The sequence below is a fragment of the Pleurodeles waltl genome, chromosome 9 (genome assembly GCF_031143425.1).
Source record: "Pleurodeles waltl isolate 20211129_DDA chromosome 9, aPleWal1.hap1.20221129, whole genome shotgun sequence".
Taxonomy (NCBI): Eukaryota; Metazoa; Chordata; class Amphibia; order Caudata; family Salamandridae; genus Pleurodeles; species Pleurodeles waltl.
In genome coordinates, this window is record NC_090448.1 from 1138933221 (window position 1) to 1138951586 (window position 18366).

At 41.9% G+C, this 18366-nt stretch overlaps 1 protein-coding gene across 1 annotated transcript in view; it reads left to right on the forward strand.

Annotated features, from left to right (window-relative positions):
- The window catches only part of SPTB (spectrin beta, erythrocytic), a 194161-nt gene that overhangs the window by 140557 nt on the left and 35238 nt on the right, over positions 1 to 18366 (forward strand). The window contains exons 20-23 of the mRNA XM_069208909.1: positions 1512 to 1775; positions 2781 to 2999; positions 15322 to 15411; positions 16833 to 17111. Of these exons, the coding sequence (XP_069065010.1) occupies positions 1512 to 1775; positions 2781 to 2999; positions 15322 to 15411; positions 16833 to 17111 (852 nt within the window). The remainder of the gene's footprint in view (positions 1 to 1511; positions 1776 to 2780; positions 3000 to 15321; positions 15412 to 16832; positions 17112 to 18366) is intronic.

Consider the following 18366-nt stretch of genomic DNA (forward strand, 5'->3'; position numbering starts at 1 on the left):
CGAACACATTTTTCCATAGACACAGAATGGGCAAAACTACTTGCTACATCTGGCCCTCGGTCTCCTCCTGCTCACTCCCACACCGCTGTGCCTTTTCAGTTCCTTCCGCCCCAAGCTTTGCCAACACCACACTGGTGGTCTGTCAGGGGCCCATTCAGAGCAGCCTGAAACTGCTTTATTTGTAGCAACTGCGAGAAACAACTTCTGTTTCCCATAATCGCTCCGTCATTGTAATTAATAGCTAGATTTAGAATCTGGTATTTACGATAATGGCACTCAGTGAGAGCCATACTTAACATACAGAATTATAGATAAATTCCAGTGAATAGAATATTTTCACTAAGGAGTTCTGAGCGAAGCTCATGTCGTCTTTGATGTCACTCAGAACCCTGAGGTTGGAAACATCTGTTGTTCATTGGTGTACATCTACAATTTTATGTTATGCAAGCCCCCCCCAAATCATCTTTCCCACTCTCTTGTGCTGGGCAGGGCCAAAGGAGCAATGATGGAATAACACATAACAAGGCCTTTCCTCCCTGTCCCAAATGTAAAAAAAACTGATCTTCTGCCACCCACCCCACCACCTTCTGTGCCTTTCCTGCCTGTCCAAAGCTGTGCTCTCTGCCCTCCATAGGACCAGAAAGCCAGCGCCACGCTCACAGGTTGTCAGAGAGCCCTGTCAGAACAGCCTGGAATACCTTTATGACGTAGCAACAGTGGGAAACAATGGGTGTCTCCTACTTTTGCCACAGTAGTGTCCAACCAGTCTCATTACTCAACTTGTGCTCTGTGTTTTATTTATGTATTCATTTATTTATCTATTTATTTTAATGAACGTTCTAGAGGACATTATCATGGGATAATTGCAGCTGCCTGAGTTATGAGCCAAGGGCAAGAGCATATAACCAGAGGGGCGATGTATTATTTTTTTGATATTACCTTTGAGAACATTCATCATTGCTACAAGTAAATGCTCAGTAATCTGAGTTAGTCTTACAGTGAGCTAACATGAGGCGTGTCCTTTTGCAAATGTACCTGCAAAGAAATGTTGGTCATTTGCCACTGTGGTGTGACGTAATAATTAATGATTGAAAAGTGTTCAACTGTAAGAAACACATCCTGATTAGTTGATGGGGCATTATTGCATCACAAGCTCCAGAGCTGTGGAAAGTGGGCATTTCTCCCTAGCCAGTGTCTGTTTCCTTTAAAAGCTGATTGGCCATTGCAAACTGAACATTCGAGTGTTCTAAAATAAGGTGGAAGTTGCTGTTTTTGCATTGGTCCATCACGAGGTCCATTACCTTTGTTTCTGTAATGTACAAGGATACAAACAGAATTTATTCAATTCTTTCCAAACAATATTTCTTATCCCAGAGATATTTTATTAGAGTCTTTCCATTCCTTATATAGTGATTGTTTACATTATCAGTTAAATTAGCATAATATCTTATACCCTTAAATAAAAGAGTGCCAAGTTAAGTCATATATTTTGTCCATACTTTTAACATCAGGAGGGAATTACTCTGGCTGCTGGGAAACCCAAGTTGAAGCCACTCGTGAAAGAGAGGCTGGATGAACTGCATCGACTCTGGGATGAGCTTGAGTCCACGACGAATAAGAAGGCGCAGCGGCTTTTTGACGCGAACCGCTCCGAGCTGCATGCACAAACCTACGCCGATATAAAGCAGTGGATCAGCGAATTGGAAGACGAGCTCAACTCCCCAGATTATGGGAAAGATCTAACAAGTGTCAACAAACTTCTGAACAATCATAAGGTCAGAAAAATAGCTTTGGAGATGTTTTCTTTCTAATATATGAAAACAAAAAAAGTCAAATGATATGGGTTGAGCAGTATATTGGGATGGCCCCCCTTTGCTTCAGCCTGCTTGCAACAAGTAAGTCACAAGTTCAAACCCTGGTAGGGGCACTCTAGCCCTTATCTTGTGTACCACTGTTTGTTACAATAATATCAACTATGGATGAAAGTATTTCGAAAATGCAAGCTTGTTGGTATAAATAAATGTGTGTTGTTCATAAAATATAGAAAATTATAACATTGTATTTGTCTAATGAATATGATTACCATTATTACTACAGGAATCTCAAGTAATAATATTGATCACATTATGATTATTATTATTATTGTTATTATTATTAGTAGTAGTATTAATATGTAAAATTGGAGCCTGTGAAATGATTAAACATTTCTTGCACATTAACTGAGACAGTTTGATTACTAAGTCAGCATGCTTGTCAATTGTTTTTAGATGTATTTATTTTTTGTTTATTTTTTCCCCTTTTATGTATTTTCCAAAATATTAAATACAAATACCACATAAATGTAAGATAATAAAAGTGAACCTTAGTATATAAGTTAAACCAATAAATGAATTTTGGGAATCATACTGTTGTAGCATTTCTATACCTGGGTTACCTAAGGGAAAAAGTGACCATATATAGTGCACAAGGAGCCTCACGTGTTGTGATGTAAGAGGGCGTTCCGCATACTGAGATCATACAATTCTCACTCAGGGTCATATAGATTAAATACTTCAGAAGGCTCGGGGACAGGGTTTTGGAGCTCGTTCATAAAGTAATTTCTGCAATAGGTAAAGGATGGAAACTTGCATATTTGTACAAGGGAGCTGCAGATCAGGAAAACTTTTCTGCTTGCAATACCACTGATCAATTCACTGATCTGTCAACTCAGTCCAGACATTATTCATTCCGTGTACTGCTCAGATAAGTAAAATGTTTATTTAACATCTGTTTATCTACAGAGGCTGGAGGATCAAGTAAGTGTGCGGAAGATGGAGGTAGAAGAGCTCTTGTCACAAGCACCTCCTTTACCAAAGGATGGATTGGACCAGGCTGATGCCAAGGAGAGGGACATTGAAGCCAAGTTTGTGCAACTCTTGCAGCCACTGCAGAACAGAAAGAAGAAACTGCTGTCATCCAAAGCTTTGTTTCAGCTTCACAGGGACTTGGCTGATGAAACTGTGAGTGATATTTTGAAATCCTTTTATAATTATTAATGATTATCACCTTGCCTGTTGTTCAACAATGAAACAAAGTCATGCTCCAAAAGGTGGTGCACTGCAAACTATACAGAAGACAATATACAAATGGACAAAGCCAGTGTAACAATGTAAAGAAACAATATTTCCGGTTTAATATTTCGTTGACAGTCCAAAATATTGACTTTACACCACCCAAAGGGGCAGTGTAAATTCTGACCACAAATAATATATAAACAAAAAACAGAGAGCCTTATATCCTTGTAGCGAGTTCATGAACAGATGATAAGCTCACGATGAATGGCCAACGCGTTTCGCCCAGCATAGGGGTTCTTCAGGGCTGTAACATTACCAGAGAAAACATATTTATTCTATACTCTAGTGCAGAGAAGAGCGGATAGATGTATGAATGTAAAAGTACCACTGCCAGAAATAGAGATAAAGATAAAGATAAGTGTACAAAAAAATCAATCAAAAAGATCAATCAAAAATGTATATATCAACATATATTTAATGTGGGCAAACCCGTGCATGGCATGTTCTTGGTCATGCATTCGCATAATGTGCAGCGTGTACCCGTAATAAAGCAAAGGAAAGGTAATTCCGATGGGGTGTATATAGCAGATGGTAGTACGTGTGATAAAAAGTAAAAGTGGCAACAGTAAGGAGAAACTGAAAAACGTACCCTAAAAGGTATCCAGTCAATAGTAACACAATGTGTATTGGTGTATCAGTCACCTAAAGAACAAGTTCCAAAATAGATATAATAATTTATATTGAGTAACAGGACTATGGGATGTTAAATCAATAAGATCTCATGGTCCAAAAAGAGAGTGAAAGAAAATGAGGAGAGAGAGGCTTACCGCTATGTGGTCTTTCAGAAAAGTAACTCTGCAAAAGAAGCAATCCGAAAAACATAGAAAGAAACATGTAGCCAGCCCAATATGTGGCACAGGGAAGGAGAAATATACCTAAAAATCAAAATCAAACCTATAAGGTATATGCAGTAAGGGTGATGGGCACAAAGAGCCCGAGAGTCAGTAAATAATGGGAACCATGTAAGGTTCCAAGGAGGCTTACCGTCCGTTTAGGAGTGAAAAATGAGGTGGCTCCAAATAAATTACTGTCAAAACACGGTCCGAAAAGGCCGCCGGAGCGCGCGTGTGGCCGGCTAATTAAAGAATGGCGGGCCGTAATGTAGAAGATACAGCGCGAATCAAAAGCCGGTCCCGAAAGGCACAAAATATGTGCCCGGAATCCGGAAGTGGGAGTGCCGGTCTCCCTAACCTGAGAGTAAAAATAAAAGACGGACTAGAAATGCCGCCATGTTGGGGGTGGTTATATGAAGAAAGTGAATAAACAACAAGGAACAAAAGGGGGGGAGGCTAGATAAACCCAGAACATTTACCATGTTGGAATGAATTTGTAAAAGGACAAGAGGTAAAAGCAGAAAAATGTATTAAACTGAAAAAGGGGCAAAGATTCTTAAAAAAATAAAAGGAAAAGAAAAGTTGCGGATGAGCTTACTGCATACCTTTTGTCTGAATGAAACAAAGTCACTTTGCAAAGTATTTTAAAACCTAAACTTTATAGTAAAACAACACTCACACATAGGTTTTGAGCAAATTGCATTTAAATGCTGACAAAAGTAGTTAAGTTCCATAACTCATAAGCAAACCATTATGATAAAATATGTTTATTGTTTCAAATGTTGAGAGACAAGTTATGTTTCGCCTGCTGACACGTTTAATTTCCAAGAAAACAACTAATGTCTCACCATTGCAGACTTTGTCATTTTATACGAGACCAGAATGGTCCTTGATATACTTTTGAACAGATTAAAAGAACAATTACAAACAGATAGGACAACATAATGTTGAAATGTTACATACCAGCTAAGTATGGGTCCAATTCCTAAATACTCATCTCAAACATTTGTTAGGTTCAGCTTTTTCCATGAAAATAAATGTTTCCTTCAAAATCCTTTGAACTCTGTTTAAATGCATCAAATAACCAACCAACTAAAATGTACATTGAATCTGGGAGAACATTACAAAGCAGTATCCCTCATACCTTGATACGTATAAGCCTATTAACATAGGAAAAAAATAATAGATATTCAGTTGTCAAAACGTCATTATGCATTGACCCTCAAATGCATAATCCTTCTTAATCTTGAAAACTGGCACACAAAACTGAATGTGCAGACTCCTCTATATTCGGCCAAGTTGGCTTTTTGGAATCTAAAAAGATGATCATTTTAGCTTCCAGGTTCCTGACAGTTAATACTCTAATACCTTTCTTAGGATGATGAGGTACTCTATAAAGTCAACCAGATTTTAAGAGATCATGGTCATTTTACTGATACTCATTCAAATTAGTATTATGTGATAGCTCAAATCAACCTTTGTAAACACTTGCACGCTTTATGATGCAACACCTAGTGTCCCCTACAAGTGGAAATCTCCAAAATGGAGGAAATTTTTATAGCTATTCTGTTCTGAATTGTCAGAACCCAGTCCAAATAAAAGGTATGCATAGTGGAAATGGTGTCAGAGAGGCCACCATACATTTTGCAGCCTTTTCAATGCCATTCGCCCCAGTGTTAGATACACCTAAAGGATTTTCCTCTTAGTGCGCTCAACAGTGGCCGTGCCATTGAGAAAGCTGCCTTTTGCCAAATCTAAATGAGATGGGCAAGCTACAGGTCGCAGACTGGACATCTGCCAATTTTTAGTAGATTAACTGTTATATCCTCCTCTAAACGAAGCCCTGTGTATTGCACAACACAAGGGCATATACTGAGGATGTAGATTCACAATTAATAAAATCTCTAACGTTATATCACAGTGTTGATAATGGTCCTGATTTGGATCTTGGCGGATGGGCTGCTCTGTCACAAATCTGACTGTTATTCTGTCTGATGTATTACAATTTACATAGGATATAATGGAATCGTAATACGGTCATGTTTGTGACAGAGTAACCCCATCTGCCAAGATCTAAATCAGGGCAAATATTTGTTAGTTCCCATTGATTTTACAATGCATGCCTTTACTACGCATGCCTTGACCACACATCCTTTACCACACATATGCCTTTACCATGCACGCCTTTACCACAGAAGGTAAGTAAAGTTATAAATGTGTGTGTGTCTGCTCACACATGTGTGTGTGTGTAATTAAAAAAAAAAATTCATTTTTTTTTTTACTGGGGTAACCACCGAACCCACCTTTTTTTAAATTACCAACCTATGCCCCCACCCGCCCCTGAACCGTGACAATACACTTACCACCCTATACCACTACCCTCTCCAAACCCTATATGTGTGTGTGTGTGTGTGAATGTGTATATATATATAGTTGGGACTTGTTTTGCCAATAACTTTGGCGCAGCATGACAAATCTTCACAAGATTTTCAAAACGTATACTTTGGTCAGTTCAGTTGCTTTCAGGAAAGTTTCAGGGTGATTTGTCAAGCGGGGAAGGGAAAAAGGGAGGCCCAAAATACCTTTTCCCATTCTGTGTCAATGGGATTTTTCAAAATTTTGAACACGACTGCAGCCTGAACTGCAGAATGGAATTACACCATATTTTCCCGAAAGATAGCGCTTGGTCCCAAAAGCACGCTTTTTATGATTTGGAGTAAATCCGTTCAGTAGTTTCTGAGAAATTAGACTTTAAAAAATATAGATATCTAGGGATGCGGCTCTCAGTGGATCCGATTGTCCCCGTATCTGATTGACTGCCAACACTTCAACCATGAAGTTGGCAGCCATCTTGGAACTTGGCTTCAGCTGTGTCCCAGAACAAAAAGAAAATAAAAAAAGAAAATAAAAGGGTCCGGAGTGGGACATCCTGACCCCTTAGCTCTGGTGTTGGGGTCCCAGAGGGACGGCCCCCGGGGCTAAGAAGCATTTTTTTTAAAGAAAAATTCAGAAAATCCACAGACCTGCAGATTTTTCCATTTTTTTTAAATAAAAAAAGGCAGTCTCACCACCTTTTCTTTTAATTAGTCCCTGGGTGGTCCCGGAGACATTGGGGTCTTTCATTAAGGAGGGGGGTGTATGGGGCCCCCTCCTAGGGGTTCCATTAGCCCCAGGGGCTGCCACCTTCCCCAGGGCGATCAGTAATTAGAATGTGAGGTGGGGGCCATGTGGCTAACTCCACGCCCTGGGGACCATCAACTCCCTGTGGCAAAAGTTTATTTTGAAATGGGGGAGGCCCTGTGGCCTGGAGTCCCGGGGACCACCTCCTCCCTGGGACAAAAGTTTATTTTAAAATTGGGGGTCCCTATTGCACCCCCTGCAGCCCTGGTGACCGCCACCTCCCCAGGGCTCTATTCAAATGTGATGTCTGGGCCACTTGCCCCCAGCACCCCCGGAAAACACCACCTCTTGGGACTAAAATTAAATGAGGCAGGTCCATTTCAGACCCCCCCCCCCACCTTCAGGACTGCCACCTCCCAGGGGCAATGTTATACTGTGTGGGAGGGGGGCAGCCCCATGGACCACCACCTCCCCGGAGCAAAGATGAAAAAAAGAAAAGGGAGACTGTTTCGGACCTCCACGGCCTCGGAGACCACAACCTCACTGGGACTGTTTTAGTTGGCGGGGGATTGCGTGGACCCCCTCTTGGAGCCACAGATGGCCCCGGGGACTGCCACCCCCCCCAGGGCTGGCTCCTGCTGTGTCCCAGGATGCCCACACCCGGGACATAGTTGTTTGCTTTTGCTTGGTGGGAGCTGCCATTTTCCACCAAGCAAAAGCAAAGTCCGCTTTCTGCAATTGACAGCTGTCAAACAGCTCTTACTTGCAGAAAGCAGAGTTTTTATCTGTCTTCCCTGCATGCAAATATGCTTGCATGGAAGACAGAAGAAAATATTGCTCCCATAAGCAGGGAGCTGCTATTTAAATCAGTTACCTGCTTGTGGGAGCAATGCTGGCTCCTTCAGGATGTGGGGAGCCAGTGGGACTGCGGGACCTTCAGGCTCCCCTTGTGGTCCTGTCACTCTCTCTCTCTCTTTCATCCTATAATCAGATGGAAGAGAGAGAGAGAGTCATTGCAATGGTCTCTCCATGTAATGACTTCTAAAAAAAAAAAAAGTCACATCTTAGTAAGGAGTCCCCTGTGGCATAATGGTTACGGTCACAGACGCTAACACTAAAAGTTGAGGTTTCTAGTCCAGGTGTGTCTGTGGTCAGTTTCCTAATATCATTTTTTTTCTACTTCAAAATTTGAAGGTTCATAATAAAAGGTGATCTCACTCTTTTTAACTGGCAAATACATTTTTCTTTTCAACTTGTCTAGAAATATCTAATTCTAAGTATCTTATTCACCAAACCCTAAGAAACGCTATCTCTCTCCCCCTCAATTTCTCTTTTTCAGTCTCTTTCTCCCACTCACACACTTACTCAGACAATTATACATCTACCCACGCACCCACTCACAGACCCACTCAGACTCTCACACACCCAGTCACAGACCCACTGAAACCCTCACGCACCCACTTACAGACCCACACTGATGCACCCACTAAGACACTGATGCGCCCACTCTCACACCCAGACAGACACTCTCCCAGTCACTCTAACCCCCAGATGCCCATCTCACACCTATTCTCACACCCAGACAGACAGGCCGCGACCAGCTCCCGCTTCGCACAGCCAAAGGGCTGTGTGCAGGGTAGGGTTGGGCAGTTAGGGGGATTGGCAGCAGGGTCTGGCCACAGACCAGGCCCTGCGGCCAATACCCACTGCGTACGTTGCGTACCTTGTGCGGCGGTGGTTGGATTAATATATAGTAATGAAAATTACTTATAATTATAATAATAAGCATATGAATTTACTTAAAAAAACAAAGGTTACAGGGATGTTATAGTTAGGTTCACATTTTAAAAATACAAACCATAGAAATTCACCTGTTATAGTTATCAAAAGGGCCCTAAGATCCTTTAAGATCCATAAGGTAACTATAACTCGCTCCCTCGCCATGCACTGCTAATTACCCCTCAAATTACGGCACTCATGACATCTTTGATAACATCATTGATAATATCAATGTAATATTTGCAATAACATTTTTGCCGAAAAACTGTGCATGGCGGGGGCCCGAGTTATAGTTACCTTAGGGCACAAGTTATAGTTACTTCAGATCACTCTAACTATAACAAGTGAATTTCTATGGTTTTGTATGTTTAAAATGTGAGTCTAACTGTAACGTCCCTGTAAACTTTGTTTTTTTAAGTGACTATATATATATGTCTATAAATATATATATATATATATATATATATATATATATATATATATATATATATATATATATATACACACACACACACACACACAGTAAATAGGAGGGTAGGAGTAGGCAAATTTCAGTAGTCAAACTTCTTTGATTGGTAGTGCTAGTTTTTGAGAATGTATTGTATCTACCAACCATGGAACAAAATAAGAATTATACAAATAATGCATTTCAGCAGTATATGATACAGCATTTGATGGACTTACCAATAATTAAAGGGTAATAAGAGAGTCTAGAACATTATAAACTTGCAAATCACCGCCTACATAAACCTTAACTCTTGAAAAAGTCTTGGTTATTGGGGCATGCAACATCTGTCAACTGTATTTCTGTGTCTGTTTATGTGCATCACTTAATAGGCTTCTTGTAGAAAACAAATAACTTAGCCAGGGTCCACCTTTGCATGTGATAAAAAAGGGACATACCTAGGAATCTGGTTGATCTAAAGCAGCAGTCTATCCCTAATAGGTCATATGGAATACACTTCATGTACTTGGGGGTGCTCATTTTAAGCATGTAAGATGCTGTTAGAAGCCATGCGTTTCCAGACCATGTTGGCATCAATTTTATCCCACAGTTTTTTAAATAAAAAAAACAATAAATCATAGAATTATCAGCTATTTAACTATCAAGTCACACTTGTATTCATTTGATAGAATTATCAGCTATTTAATTATCAAGTAACAATTGTATTATTTTTTTTTTACATTATTGGTTTAAATGTTTAACTGTCATCCCAATAAATAACCCATCCGTGTAAACCTAAACCACAGTGCTGCATGTTTACAAAGGTGACCCAATGCGCCATCCAATGTAATATTATTCTTCTAGTGACTGTCTGATTTGCATAGAAAAGTGAAAAGCAGAAGCCCATGACAGTGCACTAAATCTACAAGTAAGGCTGACTATCAAACAGAAAATCATTATGGAGCAAGAAATGAACTCTTGTAAACTCAATAACATTACTTTTTTGAGTAACAGAAAGACGAACAGTCATTCAAAAAGTATCCCAAAGCTGCAAGGCCATAATTATTTTTGGCGCTAATATGTAAGGGTCTCGTGGTTATAGAGGAAAGAAAAATAAGACTGATTTGAAGAGAGGAGCACTTTTCTAACAAAGCTGGGTGTTGCATAACTAGTGGTTAGTCCTCCAGGAGTCAAGCCCCTTATATCATAAATTTGGGGTAAAGAAGCCTGTGCAACACCCTTTTATCTTAATTTTTCTTTGTTGTATTTGGAAAGAAAAATATCTCTGCTAAAACTTAAAGCAACAGGAGATTGCATTCAAAACTGATTTAAAAAAACAATTTTAACATCACTAGGAAACAAGGCATGGAATTTATGTATGTATGTATATGTGTAAGTAGTATTTTTACAGTGCACTTTGGTAAAATATAATACTTCATTATCTAGCAAATGAACAAGAGCAGTGAAAAATGTGGCAACTGAAATTCAATGGTAAAAAAAGTCGAATTGTAAATAACTCAAAATATCTGAGAGAAAAAATAATATTACGTCATCTTCAACAAACAAAATATTATAGAGCAATGAAATATGAAAAAAATGACAAATAATGGTATTAACATAACACATAGGGCCGTATTACAACTTTGGAGGACGGTGTTAATCCGTCCCAAATGTGACGGATATATCACCTACCGTATTACGAGCCCATTATATCCTATGGAACTCGTAATACGGTAGGTGGTATATCCGTCACATTTGGGACGGATTAGCACCGTCCTCCAAAGTTGTAATAGGGCCCATAATGTCAGTGGGACCAACCATAATGAACAGTATTCAGAGTGATAAGTTATGGTTAGGTAAAATGATATTAATTATTGATAAGGTTGTCCAGAACGTAGGCAAGCCTTGTCTCTGACTTTCAAACACTTGCAGTCAGATACAAGTTGGGAGGAGGAGGAGGGGCTTGGGGTTCAATGAAGGATTATGCCTTAGTGCTTAGAAATGTCTATGGAGCTCACAAAACATCGGAGAAACCCACCTATGGACTGTATACCATTTGAGTTCCTCAAGGTTGCTATGGAATTGTGAGAATCCTTGGCCAACCATGGTCCTCTAGTTCAAAAGGCTCAGGGCCCTATTACGAGTTTGGCAGACCGGCTTTCCCGCCTTCGCAGTGACCTTCCCGCCAGAGTTATTAAGAGTTTCCTGCTAGGTCAGTGGGCGGAAACCTGAGTTTCCGCCCGCTGGCCTAGTGGGCAGCAGGCTACAGCTTTGTCTCCGGCTCATAATTGAGCCGGTGGCAATGCTGTAGCCTGCAGGGTGCACCAGCACCCTCACAACATTGCGAGGGGGCTGGCCAGGGGTACCCCTGCACTGCCAATGCCAAGTGCATGGGCAGTGCAGGGGCCTACCCGGGGCCCACTGCACCTGTTCTCCACCATCCTTTTCATGGCAGTGCTACCGCCGTGAAACCACTGGCAGAGAAGGGGGTCGTAATCTCCAGCTGCCCTGGCAGATAAGGACCGCCATCATCCTCCAGACTGCCGGGATCTAAGATCCTGGCGGAGCTGGCGGTTCCCGGGGAGGTCCGACTGCCAGGGTTGTAATGTGGGGATCGGACCCCTGCATTGGTGGCGATCTGGACTGCCACCACGAGTGTGGTGGTCTATAGACCACCACATCCATAATCTGGCCCTCAGAGTGGGGGAAATGCACTTCTTCTGACCTTGGTTCAATGCAGACTTGTCTGATTGAAAGTGTAACTACCTCCTTATTAGGTGTCTGGTTTTCTTGTTGTCGCAAAACTCTCTGTAACAATTTCTATTGACCCTGCACACTTGGAAACCATCTTTTGAGGGCATCCTGCCACGGAAACCCAGTCCACTCATGTCAATTTTACTCATCACCACTGGTTTCAGTAGTTTTCTCTAGAGACAGAGGTCCCTCTGCAAGCCAACCACTAGGAGCACAAATTCACAGAAGGCAAACATAAATTCCACCTAAGGGGCACAGGGTCAAATGTGTTTGAGTCTGCTTACAACCTCATACATGTCTAGGTTGAGAGTTTGGCTAATTTGTTCTTCCCCGTTCCCGTTCTTTCTTCTGATTTTTAACATATATGATGATGTTAAGCTCTTCATGGAAAAGACTACCAACTATGCCACTGAATATGCAATTCCTAGTCAATACTTAAATAATTTCCACATCAACTAGTGATGTACGTAGTTGCCATGAAATTTACCCTCCACCTATCAAAATTGTACAGAATCATCTGGGGCAATTTCTATTGGCTTCCTAAATGTAAACAAGCTTACAAGTCAAAGTAAAATTCTAGAGGAACACAATTGTCCCTCTAAAGAGAATACCTTCTATGTATATTCATAGCAGTAATAGGGCCACTCACTGCTGGTATCAGCTGGTTATGAGTCTGCAGCTCTCATTTACTGTGATTAGTCGCTGTCTTTATAGCTCAGTGAACCCCATTACATCCATGGAGAGGTTGTCCCCTACACCACCAACCTCTTCCTACCCTGTGTCCAACAAGGCCTTTGATCTTCCTGTATCAAACGGCATTTACTGCAGGAACCATAATCATAAGCTAATTTGACTTAACTCCAGTCCAGGAAACATAGTTCTCTTGGGAATTCATAAAAAACATACAAATGCAAATTATTTAAAATTAAAATTAAAACCTTCCTGAAGAATTATTCCAGATAAAATACATTAAGGCTCTTACAATTCAAACATAGTAGATTTTCAGTAACCCTCTGAAAATCATATTGTGGTATTACTGATACAGCTTTGAAATATCACGGACTCACTGTCGAAAACTGGACATTGAGAAGGTTTGTTGAGTCTCGTTCTTGATTTCCCAAGGATAAGGTGGTGCCTCCCAGCAGCCACAGTGCCATCATTCATTGAAAAGTACATGTGAAAGGTGTCAAGTTATCCTTAAAAGAATCCCCAATAGGAGAAAAAAACACAAAAGGTAAAAAAAAACCTTTCTTCAATCTTGGAGCTCTTGATTGAAAATGAAGATTAGTACTGAAGCAATAGCAAGGCACCAAACTCCCTCTGACACCAGAAAGAGGATGGAGCCAAACTTAGGTAACCAAACATAGATCCAGGAGAAGTTTCAATTCAACATGCAGGGACAGATTTAGACCCTAGTGGACGGACTACCAGATGTCAGGGTGGTGGGGGACCTAATGTTCTGAACTGGTGGGCAGGTCTCCCTACTATTTGGGGATGACCACCAGCCCAGCAGTCATCTCTGTACATTGAAAGGAACCACTGTCATTGCGGTTCCCTTCAAGATACAAAAGCTTAAGTGGATGCTTGCCATCAGTTTTCACTGCCATCCACCAAACTATTAACATTTTGAAAAACAAAATAAGAATGACCCCCACGCCCTGGGAGCTTTTTTCCCAGGCTCTGGTGGTTATAATTATTTTTTGGGTTTCTCACCACCAGATTTTCCCTGGTCGCGACGGACAGAAAAAAAAAAACAGCGGACCGTCCACTCTACATAGTGTTAATGGAAAGCTGATAGTTCTCCTGCTCCTAAGTAGGGTGGGTGGACCACCAGTTTTGCAGACTTGGTATTTGTAATGGAATACCCTGTCTGCCAAATTCTAATCAGGGACATAAATAGTAGCAAGGGGTGGAATAATGCAACCAAAAAATACATAAATACATGCACTGTGATGCTTCCATCATATGGAAACGCCTCCTTCTGGATGATCCAAACCATAACTGTCATCATAGGAAAAGACTCTCCTTCATCTTGGATTAGGTACCTCAAAATAGCACTTATGGCATCCATTTGCCACATGACAAAGCCCAAGTTTGACATCTTAACTACATGCTGATGGGGGCTTCCAGTAACATGCCACTTGAGAGGCGTGCTTCTCTTCATAGATGCTTATAAGCTCCAGTAAGCTATTGGGACAGCCCTCAGCACCAGCACAGATGTATCACTCATAATGAAGCCCCAAGTAGTAGCCATAGGCTGCAAATACCTACCTAGCCCGGATACAGAAACATAGTGCTCCATAGCCCTGCAGCGCCACCCTGCATTGCAGGAACCACCAAAGGAGAATGTCAAACTCGGACCAGTGATAGTAACTGAATACAGTAGTAATGCCTGTGGGAAGAAGCTCTCATGTATCACCTCATTGGCCCTGTCATTGATCTCTACCCATTGATATATTAAATGTAATAGACCCGTTCCTATGGGCTCTGCTGCCCGAAATGCACTTGGCTTCAAGAGTTGCGCCTTGTTTTACCAGAGGATTGTGGGTGCTTCTGGGACTAGAGCCTGAAGCTTACATTTACTGGCATCCTTTGCAGAGCTCCAGACTCCAGCCTTCACAGAGACTGCTGCAGGCAGGGCCATGCAGATGACAGGGCTGCTGGGTGAGTTGGGGACTCTTCCTCTACACAGATCTACAGGAGTGCCAGGGTGTAGGTTAGTGGTGCTCCAGGACCAATGTGGCCTCGAATGCCCTCCACTGGTGTGTGTCCTGTCTCAGTAGTGCACTGCACACTGGTTTCTGTCAAATACACTGGAAGATAGTGTTATTTGTTATAAGGCTTTCAAGTCATAAACTTCATGGAATCAAACAGTTATAGTTGCACTTTCTGGGGCTTAAACTACAACTTGGTAGATTTGGGAGCGGTCATGCTTGTATTGAGCACCAGATGGTAAAACGGTATCATGTTGTTTTAATACTTCTTTCTTTAACCATGCATTTTGAAAAGTTTGAAGTTATAATTTAAATATTAGTTATAAGGAAAATTAATCCATTTCAAACGTCTTTTTCTGAGCAGATACTGGTTCTTTTGGTGAATGCGTGACATCTCTCAAAGATGTATCTTATAAATAGAGGAGTGTAGTAGGCATGACAAGCTTTTTGTATATGAGGCCATGCTTACCCATCATAGGTAGACCTGATACCTGCCAATGGGTTGAGATGTTGCTTAAGAAGAAATGGATCTCCCATGATATTGTTGGTTCTTCTTTTTCCAGCTTTGGGTGAAGGAACGTTTGCCGCTCGCTGAATCCACAGATCACGGAAATAATCTTCAAACGGTCCAGCTACTGTTGAAAAAAAACCAGGTTAGTACAGTAAATCCCTTGTTTGTACGTACACATATTTCACAGGTTTCCTTCACACCAAGCCTGCTTCCTCTGGAATCCATGAAGCTCAACTAAAAGGAATGTGTGTGTAGTGTCCCACCAAGATTTACTGGCGAACCGCACTTGTATTTCTAGTTCTATTCCATTTTTTGTTAAACTTTCCGGAGATAATGTCATTTTATTTAAGGAGATGCCTGGCTTTCAATCTCCATTTGATTGTAATTCAGGTTCCACTTTCTAATTTTACATGAGTTCTAGCATCAAATTTCCTTCAAATTTTTATTTGGCTGACCCATTGTCTATATTTTGGGAGGCAGTATGGCACTTACATTTCAATATGGTATTAATTTAGTGGGGTCTTGCCATCATTTTGATTCCATTTGCTAATTTGAGAAGTTGAGTCTGTCCCTATATTTTCATATGGTTGCAATTTAGGGCATCTCATTTATTAATGTAATGAGTGGGTGTGGCCCTTAATTTTCTATCTGGTTAGAATGGGCGGTCCCATGTTCTAGTTTTGAGCGGGAGGTCTTAAATTTGATAATCACAGAGGAAAAGGACTGATAATACAGAAAGGCCCTGCACTTTCATGTGGTGAGTGAGGTAAGTCAGTAACACACACAGGCAATGGCTGTAATACTTTCAAAAGTCTCAGCCAGTGGCTGTCTCCTGGCCTTCCAGGTTGGGCCTGGCTGTTGTTACTGAAACAAGACAAAGTCTGATTTGCAGAGGCCTGTCTGGGATGTCATGGTGGGTATAAACACATTAGACCCTCAGTGATGGCCAGTGGCTGAGGCTTATGCAAACATTCAGCCGTCACCTTTTGTGTTTCAGTGCAATGCACCACGTGCAATGGGTTTTTCCAGATTTGGGTCCTACGCTGGTTTGGCCACAGGACTCCAGCTTCACCTCGCTGATGAGGTCCTCTGAGGCTTGGTTTGTGTTTCCATCTGGAGGAGACCTGGCTGTTCAACCTGGACTATTCATATTGAAGCAGAACCAAGTCAGATTTGCATGTGGGTTGTCCCTGTCTAGATTAGCAAAGTGTGCAAACAAAACAATGGATCTAGAGCGACTGCCGGGGGCTGAAACGTATGCAACAATTTCTCCCATCACCCTTGTGTTTCACAGTTTAGTGACCATAACACTCCTCTTCTTGGTGGCATATTACAGCAAAAGACCAATAAAATACCCTTTCTTAGGTGTATGTGGAGCACTAAAGGGGGAAATTATTTTTTTACTGAGCACTGAAAACTATTGTACCTTTATTGGACACACGAGTGGCTAAAGTAGATTGTGATAAAAAAGTAGTGATTGATTTGAAAGTTGTTGGTTGCCCTGGCAAAAGTATGTCCACTTGATAACAAACTATTTTTAAAAAAATTGCCTTTCCTCTACAGACACTACAGAATGAAATCACAGGTCACCAGCCGCGAATCAATGATGTGCTCAGGAGGGCCGAAGCCATGAAGGCGGAACCGGATGTTGACGTCAGAGACATTGACAAGCAGATGGGTTTGTTGCAAGAGCTGTGGAGCAGACTACAGGCAGAAACTGCCAAAAGAAAGAAACGCCTGCAAGAAGCCCATGAGGTGCAGCAGTACTACCTGGACGCCGCAGACACTGAGGCCTGGATATGCGAACAGCAGCTGTTCATGATTGGCGATGAGAAACCTAAGGTATTATTAACACATTTTCATCCACCGTTTTAACCTTACGTAGATCTTTGTGGAGTAAATGTTGTAAAAAATATCAGGAAGTGTTTGTTCATGGTCCAAAACAATTACAAGGGTCTACAGCACAGAGAAGAAAGTAGGCTGGGGCTTGACAAGAGAGGACTTCACTACTGCACAGTGGGAGGTCTCAGTAGGTGATGCAGTCACATCTGTTGCATTGCACTCAGTACTTGTAATTTTTCTTTTTATTTTAAACACAGGTGTTGAGGTCCCTGAATGCAGAGAAAAAAACTGCGCTTGAAATTTCAGTGTTACACCTTTTTACGTATTCAACTCATTGTCACTCTATTTACACATAAGAGCACTGCACACTCATGCACCCCGAAAACTTAACAGATGTGAAGTAGCTTTCTGCCACCTCCAGTATTGGGCATCTGAACATTTTCCAAAACTATAAATCCACAAACATTTAACATTAGAACAATTAACACATTTAAGACTGGAAAGACATTAGGGGGGTCATTATGACTTCAGGCGGACGGTTTACTCCATTTGCTGATGTCCCGACGGTCAGGTTGCCGCCAGTGCGGCCGCATTCCCGTGGGCCCCATTGAGAGTTCCCCGCTGGCTCAGTGGGGAACAGGCTGATAACAGAGCTGGCGGCAATGCTGTAGTGCGTAGGGTGCACCAACTGGCCGGGGGGGCCTGCACTGCCCATGCCAAGTGCATGGGCATTGCAGGGGCTCCCCTGGGGCACCCTGCACCCCGTCTCCGTCTGCCTTTACATGGCAGTATTACCGCCATGTAAAAGCTGGAGGAGAGGGGGGTCGTAATCCCCAGGGCGGCACTTCGTGCAGCGCTGCCTGGCAGATTAAGACCGCCAGTCTCTCCTATGGGGGAGAACTGTCTGTGCTGGCAGTCCGACCGCAGCACGACCGCCACAGTGGTAATGTGGCGGTCAGATAGCCGCCAAAGCAGTCTGACCACCGCTTTGGTGGCAGTCAGACCATGACCCTGGCGGTCTGAAGACCGCCAGGGTCATAATCAGGCCCTATATAATCTGGCAGGAAGTCCGGAAATAGGGCATTTTACCTAACAGGAGATCGCCTCTTTTTCCTCTTTGTATGTGTGTCTGATTACACAAACCGTACATCAGTAATAGTGCATCACAGCAGTTTGTTTCAATGTACAAAAAGATTGGAGGGCTGTCACTGTCAGTTTTGACAGCTGTTCACCAAACATTTCCAAAGTTTTTGTT